The sequence below is a fragment of the Lissotriton helveticus genome, chromosome 6 (genome assembly GCF_964261635.1).
Source record: "Lissotriton helveticus chromosome 6, aLisHel1.1, whole genome shotgun sequence".
Classification (NCBI taxonomy): Eukaryota; Metazoa; Chordata; class Amphibia; order Caudata; family Salamandridae; genus Lissotriton; species Lissotriton helveticus.
In genome coordinates this window covers 1720534333-1720552633 of record NC_136067.1, presented here as the reverse complement: position 1 = coordinate 1720552633, position 18301 = coordinate 1720534333, and the positions used below count along the sequence as shown (strand labels likewise).

The 18301-nt window shown below is 46.6% G+C and overlaps 1 protein-coding gene across 1 annotated transcript in view; it reads left to right on the top strand.

Moving 5' to 3' along the window:
• PLEK (pleckstrin) overlaps window positions 1-18301 on the top strand; it is a 318328-nt gene that overhangs the window by 206845 nt on the left and 93182 nt on the right. The window contains exon 5 of the mRNA XM_078649592.1: window positions 15554-15738. Within this exon, the coding sequence (XP_078505718.1) occupies window positions 15554-15738 (185 nt within the window). The remainder of the gene's footprint in view (window positions 1-15553; window positions 15739-18301) is intronic.

The window sequence follows — 18301 nt, the reverse complement described above, 5'->3', positions numbered from 1 at the left end:
ATCCTTCTTCCAGAATAATCAAGAAGAAGTGAGCAATAAAAGTGTACCAATTACTTGAAAAATGACTGACCCTGGTGTACCAAATTTCTGGCACATCTCCTGAAATACTAGATGAGCTAAGAAAAAAATGTGGAAGGGTGGAATATTCTAATAAAGGCTTCTAAACTCTCATTGTCTCATCCTGCTTATATGAACATCCTTAAGAGATTGCAGATATATTTCTGCCCATGAGAGAATCCGGAGCGCTGTGACTTAAATCTCAAGTTGCCTGACTGAACCACCAGATGAGAACTGTGTACCTAACTGGGTAATTTCTTTTCAAACTTCCCTCCTATTCCTCCAACTGGGGAAATGGTTCCACTGTTTCACTGACCATAAACCCCGGACTGAGCGATCACCCTGATCTCGAAGCCATTCTTTTGCTATTAGACTACCAGGGACAACCTGAGTCAATGTTTGTTCGCTCTGTTTGGAAGAAGAAATACCATTCCCATGTCTGTGCAGAACCAAGCCTCTATGTACTTCAGACTCTCTGAGAATTTAACTCGTACTGACTATGAATCCATAACTCTGGAGAAGATGAACTGTCCTTTGAACTGTCTTGAAAGCTTGACTCCTAGATGTTGATATACCAACAGGTCATCTAGGTAGGACTTAATCTGCCCACCTGCATGTGATGAAGCCACTAAAGGAGGCACTACCTTTGTGAATAGTTTCGGAGAAGCCCTCACAAGCACATATTCTCCCCACTTTGTTGAAACCAGGAACAGCTACAGTTACTAAGATTTTCTTTTGAATTAATTACTGCATATTCTATTTCAGAGCCACTAAATTTCTTTTGTCATGTGGCTGAGGAGTTTAAATTCAGACCCTCCAGGATTTCGCCATTTCGTGGTTTGCCGCGAAATCAGCACTTATGTAAAAATGCAGCGATTTTTACAAAAGTGCCCGCGTAATCGGCACTTTTGTCAAAATCGCCGCGATTTTGACAAAAGTGCAAGCGAAATCCAGCCTAATATTAAGAAACTTTATGGAACAGCACAGATCACCACATAAATGATAAGAGAGGGAGACAAGAAAGATTTCAACGCCAGCTGACACGGCCACCTTTGTTACGTGATATGATCATGAAAACAAGCAATGCCTCAGTTAAAAAACGAAAATCAATGAATGTGCATTATAAAGGTGAATTTGACAGAACATTACAAGTAAAACCCACACCGTTGCTTAAACAAGCCTCGTGTTGAGAAATGATGGGTGTCGTTGCTCAGAGACCCGTCGCTAAAATTAGGACACACTGTCAGCACCCCCACTATCGTGGAGTTTGCCCAGCCTAAACGTCAACGAATCATGCAAGGTGCCTCAGCACAGTGTGTTCTTGCCTTCCCACTAGCAATGCCTGAAAATGCCATCCTCTACAAGTCTACATGTTATAAATACAGAGGGGATATCAGACATTCGAGGCACATCACTTGGGGCCTATTACGCCTGAAAGTGTGGAGAGCAAACTTCGGCTTCAAGAGTCCGACTTTTTGAACCCAATAGAGGATGCTCTTGAAAGGCAAATGCCGCTTTTTTACCACAAGATGTGGAAGGGAACATTTCTGTTGGTGGCAGAGCGCCCTGACCGGCTGACTTAAGGCCGTCGCCATCGCCTAATGAAACTTGACATGTTCCGACATTAGAAAGGAGATGGGATTTAAAATGCCCGCTTGCTGCAGCCTTCTACGAGCATCTCTGCATGGAATGTTTTGGGTGCTTTCAAGCTCCTTGTTTTATTATTTAATCCTTAATCTTGTCGTCCACTCTTTATTTTGATTTCAAATCAATTAGATATCATGAAAGCATTTCAGATTAGTGGTGAATCATAAAGGAAGTCCCTCAGACATTTATATAAGTACAAAGCGGAGGGTCCAATAAAGTCACGAGGAAAGTTCATTTTAGCAATATTCGTATGAATCCCAATTATTAGTCTTATTGCAGCTGCTGTAATGTTCTGTTTATCTGATAGTTCATCTCACCATGAAGGTTTCTGACAAGGTTTTTTCCCATCAGAAATGAGACGCTGGAGTTACGTGTGGAGTGCCAGCAAACCTCGCCTCCACACTTAAAACAAGCATTTACAATGCAATAGGTCTTGCATTTGCACCCATACCAGTTGGTCACCCTAGTGATGAGTAGGTTGACTGTGGTTCCACTGTGCTGCAGGTGCTGCCCTCACAGAGAAGGTGGTGCTACTGGGGCAGGAGTCAGATGAGGTGAATACTGTTGAGCATGTCAGAAAGTAGACCCCATCCTAATTGCAAGTGATGTATTCCTGGGAGCACGTGGCCGTGTGTGGTGAGTAATGAACAGACCCTCAAAAACGAAGATATCTGTGTTTGTTGTAGGAAAAACTGCCAAATAAAATGCCGCAAAATTGCAGCTAAATTTCCATATTTGTGCCGCTAAATTTCCATATTTGTGCCGCTAAATTTGCTAATCCATGCCCCTATATCCTGGGGGTCTGTATATTGCTCCTGAATCTGGAGGAATTGAGCCACACTCTATTGTACCATAACGCAGCATTCCTTCGAGATCCCATCTACCTATTATTGAATTGCTTGAAATCGCCTGGAAAAGAATAAGTCTGCCACCTCCTGAACCTGACTCCAAATAAATCCCGGCATAATCATCAGCACCATCCGTTATCTCTATTGACTTCTGTTTCTATCTCTATTGACTTCTGTTCTTTGTCTGGAAGATGTGTGATTTCTACCTGACTGCAACTGAGAATGATTTGCCACCTAATCAAATCTTCACTGGCAAGATTGTTTTTGTCCAAAAACTTGGAGTGATGTTTGATGGGCTGAATATATTTCTGATTCTTGAGTGATCTATGAACTACTGCCTCAAGATTATCTTCAAATAAGTTTCTACCTCAAAGAGGCTTTCTTAATAAGCAAGCCTTCTGAGTGGCATCTGACTTCTATCCTCTCATGTGAAGATGCCAAAGGCTGCTCTCACCCTACTCCATGCCATTGCTGTGACTTTTAAGTGATCAAGCATTATATCAAACATGTATTTTGCTTGAACCCCTGTTTGAGTGAAGATTTGAGAAAAGGCTTCATTTTCCTGAATCACAAAAGAAAGTGACTAGACATCTGTTATTAAAGATTCGGAAGTAGGCACCGAAGTTTTACAAAAATTAAAACCCATCGCTTTAGTCTCTAGTTTGAGCTGTAAATGCTTTCCTATTCATTCCTCTGCCTTCCCTTTTTATACCCTCTTTTAGTTTCTTCCTCTACTGATGCTCTCTTTTCTTCTTCTCATTTTTCTTCTCCCTCTTTCCTATTTGCGCACTTTTTGCCTGCTCTTTCTCACCTCTGACCTTCATCCTATTATCTCTGTCTATTGCTCCTTTATTCTCTTCCCTATCTCCCCCGCACTTTTCTCAAATCCAGTGGCGTAGCAAGAGGGGGTGAAGGGGTGGTGCGCCCCGGTCAGCACAAGTTTTGGGGTCGGCAGCCTAAATATATAAAAGCTATATAAAAGCATAACGATGCATTTATATAGTGCAAGCATCAAGCTCAGCTGCAGCAGTGCCCTTTGTGAAGCAGCGATGGATTATGTTTCGGGGTTTCCTTTCCTGGCACACACCGCGCTCTGGCACACGGACAATTCTTAAGTGTAACTGGAAAGGGCAGCATTCCTTGCTTTGTTGGGTTTCAGCACTTTATTCACCGTCCCCTTTTCCCTACAAATACTTCACGAGAGGATATAATGACCTGCAGATCTGTTTGCGGAAGTAACGAGAAACCACTGGGTCACCTGGATATTTTATTGTCTCGGCACGCATGCAAGATTCTGCACCCTTCCATTCCCAAGAGAGTGCTCTTGCACTGTTCAGCCTAGCACTGCCCCCAGACATATGTGGCACCTTCAGGCATTTCCTGGGGTTTAATTCCTCAACCCTGCACATGCTTCTTCATAGTTATAGAAACACTACATCTCCTAGAAGGCAATGTACTGCTGGCTAAGAATCCTGTACTGCGTGAAAGTGTAAACCATGATATGGTGCGACTTTGACAGCTATGTTTTGCCGCATCCTAAAGAATGCAGACTTTCTCCCCTTAACATAAACGGAAAGGTGCCTTACTTTCAATATAGCTTCCGAGGCGCCGTCACGTTAAGAGGGAAAGGGCAAGCAAGTTGTGTTGTCAATAGCGGAACAATCGTAGCCTGACTTGGAAACCAACAACACTTGGCATTCTGGGACTTGTAGTTTTACTTCCATTTTTAGGTCTCGGGGGCTTTGTCTGGGATGCGCAGGTATCGGAAATGAATCCAGCAGATAATAGGAAGCCAGCTGGAGTTAGCCGGGGAAAATGGTGGCCGCTTCATTTAAAGGAAATAGATCTCGCATTTACAAGAGTTTGGCCTAACAGCATTGTAAATGAAAATGCTTTTATTTATGTGTTAATTATAAAAACACATAAATAAAAGGCATTGTCATTTACAGTGCCAATAGCTTAACTCTGATAAATCCGAGACCTATTGCATTGCAAATGCTTTTTATGTTTTGTAGTCACATAACATCGGCTTTAGTGCCCTTATATATATTTTCAGGCCTCTTCATGCCTCCTAATCAATCAATCAATCAATCAAGCATTTGTAAACCGCGCTACTTACTCGTGAGGGTCTCAAGGTGCTGAGGGGGGGGGGGGGCTGCTACTGTTCGAAGAGCCAGGTGGCGAGGAAGGAGAAGGATCTTCCGCCGGAGGTTGTGCGTTGGTTGCGCGGGACGGCGGCAAGGGCGAGCCTGGAGGAGCCTAGCTGGCGGGCAGGGGTGTAGAAGTTGAGTCTGCTGTTCAGGTAGGCTGGTCCGGTGTTGTGGAGTGCTTTGTGTGCGTGGGTGAGGAGCTTGAAGGTGATCCTCTTCTTGACGGGGAGCCAGTGCAGGTCTCTTAGGTGGGGGGTGATGTCGTTGCGGCGGGGGACGTCGAGGATCAGTCGGGCGGAGGCGTTTTGGATGCGTTGTAGTCATCGCAGGTATTTGGCTGGGATTCCAGCATAGAGTACGTTGCCGTAGTCCAGCCTGCTGCTGACGAGGGCCTTGGTCACTGTTCTTTTTGTTTCGGTCGGGATCCATTTGTAGATCCTGCGGAGCATGCGGAGGTTGTTGTAGCAGGAGGAGGAGATGGCGTTGACCTACTTTGACATGGAGAGAGCGGAGTCGAGGATGAAACCTAGGTTGCGTGAGTGGTCCGTGGGTGTTGGAGCTGCTCCCGGTGTGGTTGGCCACCAGGAGTTGTCCCAAGCAGAGGGGGTGGGACCTAGGATGAGGACCTCCGTCTTGTCCGAGTTCACTTTCAGACAGCCTTCATTCCCTCGTGGAGGTTGGTGTTGGCGTTGTGCGGGTCCTTGGTGAGGGAAAGGATGAGCTGGGTGTCGTCGGCATAGGAGATGATGTTCAGATCGTGCTGGTGGGCCACTTGTGCGAGGGGGGCCATGTAGACGTTGAACAGGGTCGGGCTGAGGGATGAACCCTGGGGTATGCCGCAGATGATGTCGGTGGCTTCGGATCAGAAGGGCGGGAGGCAAACTCTCTGGATTCTGCCGGAGAGGAAGGACGTGGTCCAGTCCAGGGCCTTCTTCTGGATTCTGGCTTCTTGGAGGCGTGTTCTTAGTGTGTGGTGGCAGACCGTGTCGAAGGCGGCTGACAGGTCCAGGAGGATGAGGGCTGAAGTTTCGCCTTTGTCAAGCTGGCGCCTGATGTCATCTGTGGCAGCAATGAGGGCAGTCTCGGTGCTGTGGTTGCGTCTGAATCCGGACTGGGATGGCTCTAGGATGTTGTTGTCCTCGAGGTGGTGGGTCAGTTGCATGTTGGCGTTTTTCTCGATGACCTTCACCAGGAAGGGGAGCAGGGAGATGGGCCGGAAGTTCTTGAGGTCTTTGGGGTCCGCCTTGGGCTTCTTGAGGAGGGCGTTGATTTCGGCGTGCTTCCAGCTATACCGGAATGTTCCTGTGTCGAAGGATGTGTTGATGATCTTCCGCAGGTGGGGTTCGATAGTTTTGACAGCTTTGTTGAAAACGTGGTGCGGGCAGGGATCTGATGGAGATTCTGAGTGGATGGAGTTCATGACCTTGCGAGTCTCTTCGTCGTTGATGTGGGACCAGGTGGTCAGGTGGTTGGTGCAGGTGGCGTTTGAGGCAGGGTCTGCTGCGGTCGGGACGGGAGAGGAGTTGAAGCTGTCGTGGATGTCGGCGATCTGCGATGGAAGAAGGTGGCCAGTGAGTCGCACAGATCTTGCGAGGGCGGGATGTCGTTGTTGTTGGAGCTGGGGTTGGAGAGTTCCTTCACTATATTGAAAAGTTCCTTGCTGTCGTGTGCGTTGGTGTCCAGTCGGTCTTTGAAGGACGATCTCTTGGCTGATCTGATGAGGTGGGGATGTCTGCGGATGGCGTCCTTGTGGGCTGCGTGGCTTTCTGGTGCATGGTCGTGGGGCCATTTCTTCTCCAGCTTCCGGCATGTTCGATTTGGAGTTCTTCGGTGAACCAGGCGGCTTTCTTGCTGGGGTTGTTGGTGGAGGGCTTCTTGATCGGGGCTAGGGTGTTGGCGCAGTTGTTGATCCACTGTCTGAAGTTTCGGGCGGCGGTGTCTGTGTCGGTGGGGTTGGTGGGAGGGTTCTGGGCAAGGGTGTAAGTCAGCTGGTCTTCAGTGACTTTGCTCCAGCATCGGTGAGGCAGCTGTTGGGTGCGTTAGTGCGTGGTTGGTTTCTTGAAGGTGAAGTGGATGCATCGGTGGTCCGTCCAGTGGATTTCGGTGGTGTGGTTGAAGGCGACGGTTGAGCTTGTGGAGAAGACGGGGTCGAGCGTGTGGCCAGCGGCGTGTCTGGGTTCGGTGATGAGTTGTCGAAGGCCGAGGTTGGCGAGGTTGTCTATCAAGGTGGTGGAGTTGGCATTGTTGTTGTTCTCGAGGTGGAAGTTCAGGTCTCCGAGGAGGATGTAGTCCATGGAGGCAAATGCATGGGTGCTGGCGAGGTCAGCGATGGAGTCGCTGAAGAGGGCCCGGGGTCCAGGGGGTCTGTAGATGAGTGTTCCTCGGAGGGTGGTGTTGGGGTTGGTGTGGATCCGGAAGTGCAGGTGTTCTGCAAAGTTGAGGGAGTCGTCTGCGAGGGTTTGGACCTGGAGGGTGGATTTGTGGATGATGGCTATTCCTCCTCCCATTCCGTTGGTGCGGTCTCTGCTGGAGATCTTGTAACCATCCGGGATGGCAATGGCGATGTCAGGTGCCGAGGAGTCATTCCACCAGGTTTCGGTCAGGAAGGCAACGTCTGGGGCGGAGGTGTCGAGCAGGTCCCAGAGCTCGACGGCATGTTTGCGTGCGGAGCGGGTGTTAAGGAGTACGCAGAGGAGGTGGTTGGGTCCGGTCCTTGGAGGTTTGGTGGTTCTGTCGCATGTGAAGTTGCAGGTGTGGCAGGAGAAGGGTCTGTGGGTGCATTTCGGGGTAGTCTGATCGCAGCGGTGGTCTCGGCCGGTGTTGAGAGTGTGGAGGGTATTGGCGTCGTATCAGAGTCTGGCGTTGTGGTGGGTGCGGGGTCCAAGGGTTCTGGCGCTGGGCGCGGTCCAGGCGCGGACGGGCCAGACGGGCTTGCGTTTGGCGCTCCTTCGGCGCTGCGCGCGGCCACGCAGCAGTCGCCATTTAAGGCCGGGAGGGAGGGTGGAGCAGCTGGGAGGCGGGAGCGGGGCGGCGAGGGGGCGTGGCCGCCTGGGTCAGCAGCAGTGAAGCGGGTTACAGAAGGCAAAAAAGGGGGTGGGGGTTCGACTGGGCAATGCAAAAGACGGTAAAACAAGTACAAGGCACAAAAAGACGGTAAAAACAAGTACAAGGCACAAACTCACGGGAGATAGAAGGATACAAAGCAAGCAGGCGGTCACCAGGACTCAGTGGCCGATCGAGGCTCACGGGGATCGAACCCGCGTACGAGGCGGCAGCAGCAGGGCAGGAGGGAGAGCAGGGACAGGTGGAGCTGTTCGGCAGTGGGGGGCGACCTGTCCTGCAAGCAGGGTCAGGGTCACTCTAATAGTCTAATCGGCATGGCAGGCAAAAATAAACAGGCTACGCAAGCCCGTGCCCCACTCTTTATTTAGACCCTTGGTGCTACGGACCTGACATCGACTGCCACAGCGCTCCCAATCGAGGGCTATGTTCATAGAGTTCACTTCCATAGACAACCCACTGGAGCAACAGCTGTTCTCTCTGCCTCGTGACAAAGCCACCTGCCCCCCAAGGGTCGGAGCCAGAGACATGGCACCAGGGAATAATGGAAAATAAAATGAAGGGGTGGGGTGGCCCACCATGGGCTGGGCCATGCTCCCACACGACAAAAGAGCACAACATTCTTTCTACACCCATTTCGTTGTAAATTGGAGACTTGCGCCAATATGCCAGAGGAATAGAAAGCTCACTAGACACCAGGGAGAACAATAAAAAACAATTGGATGGGGTGGCGTGAGGTGGTCTGCTATGCGCAGGGCTTTGTCTGCACCCCAAAAAGGACACAACAGTCTTTCTGTTACAGCTGGAGGGCATACTGGGGACATTTTCCCCAATCACCCGCTAGACGCCATTAAATTATACGAAAAAGAAGGGTTCGGGTGGCCCACAAAAGAGCACAGCAGTCTTTCTGCACCCCTTTTGGGGGATGGGGCGCGGCAGAAAGCGCACTAGATACCATAGAAAACAAGAAAACAAAAACAAAGGGAGGAGATGGCTGGCAATGCGCAGGTCCTTGCCTAATTCCAAAACAGCACGTTAGTATTTGTGTCCTCCCTAGGAGGTAGATTGGGGACTTTTCCCGTAATCTGCCAAAAATCCAACTTTACACCAGGGAATAATCAAAAAAGAAGGGGTAGGGGTGGCACACCATGAGCAGAGCGACGCCCCCAACCCATTAATGAGCACAGCAGTCTTTATGCCCCCCTGCTCCTAATCGACCCTCCGGTGGGCACAAATACCACTAGAGTTCAGGGAACACCATTAGAAAAAAGACAAAAGTGATGGGGTGGCCCACCCTGGTCTAAGGCAATGTCCCACACCAAAAGAGTGGCACTAAGGATTTTACATTTGAGGTAAGAAAGGGGTGCAGGTCTTCCACCCTGGCACTGGGCCATAGCCCCAACCTAAAAGGTGAGATTCAGTCTTTCTGACTTCTCCCCCCCCGTGGTAGCAAAATAGTCAGTACACAACAGGTTGCAAAATGGTGCAGAAACAAACAATAAAATAGGGCTTCCAATCCTGGCATCAAGTCATATTCCCACCCCAGAAGAGGCAATGGTGTCTTCCTGCCCCCCGGATCGCAGGAAGAAGGTTTGTACCAATCGGGTAGGTTGATCAAAATCTGCCCCCAGGGTAGAAAGATCACTGGACACCAGGGATTATACAGTTGAGGGAATGAAATGGGTGTGGATGTGCCTGCCTGGCAATTGACTCATACCCCACCTCAAAACGGGCAAACCGGTCTTTCTGCCCCTCCTGGGGGCAGGTAGGGAATTTGCTCCGATTTTCCCTGCCAGGTGGGGGGATACACAGCCCTCTGGATGTAAGGAATGTTTGTTTTATTAAAATAGTAGAGTGACGTCTGACCCATCCTGAATTCAGGCACCACCCTCACCCCTAAAGCCTGAAAGGCCTTTCTGCTCTCCTGGGGACTAAAGCATCCCCATCCCAATGGCAAGCAGGAGGAAATCTTAAATCTGTATGGTAGGAATTTTGTGGATCCCTGTATATTCAAGCGGTTTACAGAATAGAAATGCAAGGAAAATATGCGAGTTTAGATCATGTTTGAGTTTTGCAGGACTTTGTGCAGCGGTGGCTGGTCCTGGGCAGTTGTGGTGGGCGGGTAAAAAAAAAAGAAAAGAACACTTGCCGGCCGACTGGCCAGGCACCCCCGCCTCCCGTACGTCCTCTCCATCTGTGAACCGGAAGCACACATGCTATCAGACTCCCCTAGCCAATCACGATGCTGCAGTCACCAGCATGACAGCAGTGTCATGATTGGCCTGAGATCTTTGATTTGGCGCTCAGACAGGTTTTTGGGAGCCTGTGCATATTCCACACCCAGGCTGTGCTTTACAGCTGGTTAGAGAACATGCTAAGTGTGCAAGATTGTGATGAGAGCCAAGCCCCGCCCCACCCCAAAACTGGCTTCAGCAGGGAAAAATAAAATGATAATAACATTGTGTTATTATCATTTTATTTTTCCTTTTTTTCACTGCTGAAAACTAGTGGGGCGACGCTCCTCTACCTTAGTGGAGGAGCCATCCCTGACTTCGTGAGTAAGGAAAGATCACAAGGCACACCACCCTGGACTTCCCTGGGTGTCTACTGGGATTGGTAAGTTGTCCTAAGTGGTGGCTGAGCCCAGGACTATTTACCTTAGCTATCGCTATTGTAGATGCCTCCACATTGCGTTTTAGGGGCTTTTGTGTTTCAGGCTCTATGCCCAGCCACTCAAGTAGATACCATTTTTATTGTGAGAAGTGTGGAATAGCTGGTTGGTAGGAAATTGTGAATCCCCACAGATTCTGGAACTTTCCTTTAGAAGAACCTACAAACCACATATATCCCCCTGATCAGAATGGTCCATCGGACATAATGGTGCATCATTGCTTTTGCAAATCGTCCATTGTGACAAGAAGTTGCAGCTGAAATTATTGTCTCAAATGGCTGTTTTTTTGCGCTCACTTTAGTGATGCATGTTATCCAATTGGATTGTTGGTAATTGTTTGAGCCTTGTTGAGCTTAGTGGAAAAGAAGTTCCTGAACTACCGAGCAGCTTTGTGGAAGTATTTGCAGTTCTCCGCCTGCAATACGATAAAATCAGGCAAGCATCCGCTCAGCAGAGAAGACTTGGTGTGCGGACACAAAGACCGCTCCACAAAAACATATAGGGCATCAATTTGATTTCATCAAATTTCATTGTGATGCATCACTCCAAGGTATGTCACAGCTCCTAACCAGAAATACAAAGCAGCACACACCTAGATCTGCAGTATAAATCATGGGTTCACTCAGCATGACTGCATGCTTAGCTAGTCTAATGCACCAAGATAATCCTTATATGCATTGAGCTAATTCTACCCTGCTGCTAAATTAAATGCCACATAGGTCGACCTGGATTGGACAATTATGCAGCAGTGTAGAGCTTAGGGGCCAAACTTGGTTACAAAGTACTATGTAAATACAATATACATTGCATACCACCTCACTTGGAGCATGACCAGCAGCTGTCTGGTGAAGATGTTGCTGATCTGTGATCAAATGACCACCAGTTACCCAGCTCTACACCCAGTTATGTATAAATCCTGTTGCATGTGCAAGATCCCTTTCCAGCCAAATTTGTTGCTGAAAGCACTGTCCTCCGCACACTGTATGTACTCTACCTTAATATTTCAAGTTTAAGAGACGCATGCTGCATTCATCACGACAGAAAGCTTATTGCCAGGAGAGTGGGGCAACAGTATCCACGGCCAGACCTGCAAAGTTGCTGCAAGGTCTGGTTGATAAGATAAAAGAAGCTGTCATGTGCTGTTGGGACAGTGTTCCATAGTCTGTCGACCCTCCTCAAAGGTGGGACGTTGCTAAAGCCTGTTGAGGATCAACATATGTTATGCTTGAAAGCCACTCTTTTGTGTAAGTACAGACAGGTGAGATGGTGGGGCTGGACTGTGCAGAGACCCTGATGACACCAAAAGGGCTGTACAGCTACTAAAGTCAGATGGAAAAGCCACACTGGCCTCTCAGGGCCAGGCAGGACATGGAAAGAGCTACAAGGATTTCCATCCGCACTAATAGCTGTCCAAATCTGTTAAATTAGTGTAGTGATAACAGCAAAGGCATACGTATAGGTGTTTCCCCACATTTTGACATCATTTTGAAGTAGGCATCGGTAGGACATTTGGATAGTTGTATGTCAGAATTTAGATCAAAATATTGTCTAACATAAATATCATAGCCTAAATATGATTTAAGAAATATCCCTCCCTTGGGTATGGATTTTCTTTTATTAACTCCAAAGGGGCTATTTTGTAGTTAATGATAAATAGGACACAATATTTTTGTAGCGTGATATTTAGGCCTCTAGGTTCTGGGACTATACCCACCTAGACTGTCTGTGATGTCAGGCAAGGAGTGGGCTGGTTGCTTGACTGCCACTCCTAACCTAATGACCTTATGCAAGTACCCTCTTGCCTTCTCCTGCCCCATGGCATCCTGTAAAGCACATTTACTAGTATTTAACGCTGTGCATTTTGTGAAAGGTAGAGAGTAGGACAGTGCCATATCTACTAAGATAAAGGGCTGTTGCTCTCTTCCCAACCACTGATTCCAGTTGGCTGCCTTGCATTACACACACAACTTTGCATTATAATGCAAAGGTGTCTGTATGTGTCTAACATAGGATTTGTACTGGTAAGGTAGTCTACTAATTTTAGACTTGCTTTTAAACTTTTCCCGCTTTGTATATGTGCTGTATTGTACAGCAAAGTATTTGCAGTTCTCCGCCTGCAATACGATAAAATCAGGCAAGCATCCGCTCAGCAGAGAAGACTTGGTGTGCGGACACAAAGACCGCTCCACAAATACATATAGGGCATCAATTTGATTTCATCAAATTTCATTGTGATGCATCACTCCAAGGTATGTCACAGCTCCTAACCAGAAATACAAAGCAGCACACACCTAGATCTGCAGTATAAATCATGGGTTCACTCAGCATGACTGCATGCTTAGCTAGTCTAATGCACCAAGATAATCCTTATATGCATTGAGCTAATTCTACCCTGCTGCTAAATTAAATGCCACATAGGTCGACCTGGATTGGACAATTATGCAGCAGTGTAGAGCTTAGGGGCCAAACTTGGTTACAAAGTACTATGTAAATACAATATACATTGCATACCACCTCACTTGGAGCATGACCAGCAGCTGTCTGGTGAAGATGTTGCTGATCTGTGATCAAATGACCACCAGTTACCCAGCTCTACACCCAGTTATGTATAAATCCTGTTGCATGTGCAAGATCCCTTTCCAGCCAAATTTGTTGCTGAAAGCACTGTCCTCCGCACACTGTATGTACTCTACCTTAATATTTCAAGTTTAAGAGACGCATGCTGCATTCATCACGACAGAAAGCTTATTGCCAGGAGAGTGGGGCAACAGTATCCACGGCCAGACCTGCAAAGTTGCTGCAAGGTCTGGTTGATAAGATAAAAGAAGCTGTCATGTGCTGTTGGGACAGTGTTCCATAGTCTGTCGACCCTCCTCAAAGGTGGGACGTTGCTAAAGCCTGTTGAGGATCAACATATGTTATGCTTGAAAGCCACTCTTTTGTGTAAGTACAGACAGGTGAGATGGTGGGACTGGACTGTGCAGAGACCCTGATGACACCAAAAGGGCTGTACAGCTACTAAAGTCAGATGGAAAAGCCACACTGGCCTCTCAGGGCCAGGCAGGACATGGAAAGAGCTACAAGGATTTCCATCCGCACTAATAGCTGTCCAAATCTGTTAAATTAGTGTAGTGATAACAGCAAAGGCATAAGTATAGGTGTTTCCCCACATTTTGACATCATTTTGAAGTAGGCATCGGTAGGACATTTGGATAGTTGTATGTCAGAATTTAGATCAAAATATTGTCTAACATAAATATCATAGCCTAAATATGATTTAAGAAATATCCCTCCCTTGGGTATGGATTTTCTTTTATTAACTCCAAAGGGGCTATTTTGTAGTTAATGATAAATAGGACACAATATTTTTGTAGCGGGATATTTAGGCCTCTAGGTTCTGGGACTATACCCACCTAGACTGTCTGTGATGTCAGGCAAGGAGTGGGCTGGTTGCTTGACTGCCACTCCTAACCTAATGACCTTATGCAAGTACCCTCTTGCCTTCTCCTGCCCCATGGCATCCTGTAAAGCACATTTACTAGTATTTAACGCTGTGCATTTTGTGAAAGGTAGAGAGTAGGACAGTGCCATATCTACTAAGATAAAGGGCTGTTGCTCTCTTCCCAACCACTGATTCAAGTTGGCTGCCTTGCATTACACACACAACTTTGCATTATAATGCAAAGGTGTCTGTATGTGTCTAACATAGGATTTGTACTGGTAAGGTAGTCTACTAATTTTAGACTTGCTTTTAAACTTTTCCCGCTTTGTATATGTGCTGTATTGTACAGCAAACATAGAAAGTTAGAAACGTTTATAGAAAAGAAAACTTTTCTTTTCCTTTATACCTGCCCCAAGAAGCCATATTTTTGGGTACACAGCCCTGTCTATAAAAGGTAGAAGTTGGGCTTTGTGTTTAAATCCATGGATGGTTGCAGAGGAACACTCATGTTCCACTGATAGGATGACTCCTTGAAATGAAGTAACACAAAGCACCTCAAAGCATTGCTTTGTGTTACTTTAAGGCAACTTTCCAGCGCTCTGGAAAGCCTATCTCAAATCAAAACTTTTCAGGCAGTTGCATCACTTTTGATGACATTGCACTAGCATAAAGTGTTGATCAAACTGGCACTCCATGCTTGCAGAAGGGAACCGTTTGCCAAGCGAAGAACTTCCTGTCCATGTGTATACATTGGGACCCACTGCGTTCCACCAAAATGTACAAGAAAATCCTATTACCAACACTCCAACCCATCTGGCGCATGCCCCAAAGTCTCCAGTCCATGTCATGAGAAGAGTACCACTGCCTTGGGCCTGGTTTTAAGAGACCTTCAGTAGAACATAATTGTCTGTCTTCTGATTTACTGCAGTTCAAGTAGAGACGGCGAATCCATCCTTAATGTACCTTTGCAAAAAGAACACACCAATGAAGGGAGAAGTAAAACTCTGAAGAATTTGGGGAAATTGAGTACCTATGTAGCTAGGTGATATTAGGTAAGCACTAGGGTGAGGAAGAAGATGCAGAAGTAATGTTTTTCACAATTCCATCACTAGTTACCATCAGCTAAAATATCAACACAGTAATCTTTATAACTCAAAACTTGAGCCTGGCATATTAAATCATAAACCTTAATACACTTTATGCTTTATAAATACCGTGCCATCTTGGAAACATGGTAGGTCTACATAACACTTAGTAATGAATGAATAATAAAAATGTATATATCACAATCTCCCGGTGGTTGCTAGTATCTGGACGAGTCTTGCTAAAATCTACGTGCCTTGCTAAAATCTACGTGCCTTGATGCTAGGATCTTCCATAGTCCACACCCTGGCTTCTTATGTTTGGCTTTCTCATTGTGTGTTCGTTCTATCTAATTTATATCTCCTTGTCATACTCAGTTCGGTAAATACAGAACCCAGATCAGGTGTTCCCCGTTTACGCTTCCACAGGCTGAAATCCCACCTCAGTAGTTTCGTGCAAGCCCTGCATGATTGACGTTCATGCTGTTGTCCTTCAGACGTCTTTTTGTTGCAGGTGGTCTGTGTTTTTGTGTGGATCTTTCTGTGTCATGATTCTAATTTGCAATTTCTCTATTGTTGTTTATTCTTTCCATGAGGTACCTGTGTGATTGACTGGCTAATGACAAACAATACTGTCAGAAATCGTCAAGAAGGCCAGATGTTGGCCTCTGCGTTGCTGAATGAAGGCCACCTCCAGCCTGCAGGAGACACGTCTAAGAACGCTGCAGAGGGGCTCTCGGAGACCACCTTCCTCGACGCGTCAGACTCCTACTATTACTTCGTGAGTAGTCAGATTAATTTATCTAATATGTGATATGGCTATTGGTATTTACGCTTTCCCATATCTGCCTGAAAGTCTTGACTTTGTCGATATGCCACAAAGGATAAACTTGAAGAAAAATATTCGGCACTTGTGCCATTGTGCATAGAAACACTCTGCAAAAAAGTAAACCTTGAGAGAAAAATCTGACCACATATGTATTATACTGGCTGGGATTGATTGGAGTGTAAATTATCTCACAATGCAGAAAATGTGTCTTGCAATGTGCAGACAATTTTTTAATGTACAAATAGACCTTAACGTGCGAAATTCCTCGACTTCTTAAAGTGGGACTAGCGTCACTAGAGTAAAAACAATACATTTGTAGACCCCTAATATGCCTGATTATTCGTAAGTTGTGTCCTCCCCTACTATTTCATTTTAACACCCTAATTGAGTACGATAGGAAATGGGTTTGATATAGTTTAAAGAGGTGCTTACTGCCTAGTAGTCTTGATAAATACACAGCAGTATTTCCTCTAGTGGTGCTTGCACACCACTAGGCCAAAATGTGAAAAGTATTGGCAAAGGAAATAGGACTACATTTGATGTGTTAATTGATACAAGCATAGGCATGACCAACTCCACAGCCTATTTGCACCATGTATCTTTGGAACCTGCTGCTTGACACCACACACTTGGGAAGTAAAAAAAAACAGGGTACAGACCTAGGAGGCACAGAAAAAGGCAGGTTGGGCAGAGACACAACACAAATTCAGTATTAGTGTATTTTGCCTATATGTGTTTGTTTTTCACAGTGAGGTGACCTAAGTGTTAAAGATGTACCCAAACATGGGTTCCATATTCAATCAGCCATAGGACTCAAGCTCCAAATTTATAATGACACCCAACACACTTAAACCTATCTGGGGTTGCTTATGTTTCAGTTCAGAGGGGATACAGTTTAGCAGTTCATGGCTAGCTATTCCTACTAGAGAAGAACAAATACTGACATGAATAGGGTGGGCCCATGTTCGTAGTGGCAGTGTGAACAGATGGACTGTAATGTAGCCCAGAGCAGCCATGAGTGGCTGGGAATAATTCAAGCATTCCACTGGTTAAAGCTGTGGTGTGTGCTGCACTTACTGATTCAGCTGCTGTTGCTGCTGTCCCGTTGCCCGTGGTTACAGGTATGGTTATTGCTCTGATCCATGCCAGAGTGACAGCTACTGTCCCTACTGTCATTAAAGCTGTGGCCACTATTTAGTCCCTGCATTGCGTGCAGCTATTGTTGTCATGGCGGTGGTGGCTGTTGTGGCAGTTTTTGTTGCTGCTTTAGCCCCTGCTGTGGAAAGAGCTGTGGTTGCTGCATTGGTCCATACTGTTGAGCCTGATGCTGTTCCTACTATGGTTGTACCAAAAAACAACGTCTCAACAGGTAATATTTGGAAGACCCTTAATAAAACATGCACATTTTAGTTGCATTAAGGAAGAACAAGGAGACTCAAAGGGTTTAAGAGAGATGCAAGGAGCAATCTGTATTTAGAAAAAGGTATGAACAAGAGAACAGTATCAGCATTGTTTACAACCGATGTGAGCATAACCCGAAAAACTTGTGCACATAAGGGCTCGTGAAAAATTAGGTGAACAGCGCAATTGAAATAGCGAGTAATGGCACAGGCCAGACAATAATAATAATATTTACAAGGTACTTTCCGGTTCATGAGTGTTTTTTTACGGAAATTAAATTACAAAGGATTGACAATTCAGTGAACCGTAGATTTGCGCCACGAGTTGTGCTGGGAGGTTAACAGCGTATTGACCTGTAGTGAGTTAAGGTAATCTTCAGGACCGGGTTACAGTTTTTTCGTGCTGTACAGACAAGGGAAGTGAAAAAGGCAAGAGTGAGGTAAGGGTCAGGCAAATAGCGAATAGAAGAGTGGTAGCGGGAGACGGTGGGCATCTGAACTGGATGTAGATCCAGGATAGGAAACAATGAATCCCAGGGATGAGATAGCAATGTCAGGGACCAAGACGCACCACCATCCGGGGTGCAATGAAGAGCTGATCTGTGCAAGAGGGGAAAAAATCTGTGGTCAATTTGGAGAAGAGGATTGGCCAATGAAGAGCGAAAGTAGATCAATGGAGTATTGGGCAGAGCCTGACCAGTTGTCTGAAATTCCACATGGTGGTAATAGGCAGGACACACCAGGATGCTGGAGTGACGTAGAGTCCTGGTGAATTGTGGGGGGCCAGCTTTGTTTTGTATCACCGGTGTCCGGCGTGGGCATCCGGTGAGGATGGAAAAGGGGGCAGAGGCCCAGCGTTGTGTGGAGGCCATCTATGGGCTGAGAGGATGACATAATAGAGTTACAGTCTGACCATGAGTCAGTCAAAATGAATCGAAGAGAAGCACAGGGTTGATAAAACCTTGAGGTGAGATGAGTCCTGGGAAAAGATACTTCTGGTCTAGAGGTCCATCAGGATCCTCAGCGGGAGCGGAACCATCATTGGCATAAATCTGAGTTTGTGGAACAAAAGGTGAAGGGCAACCAGTAAATAGCCTAGCGTTGGCAACAGTGTG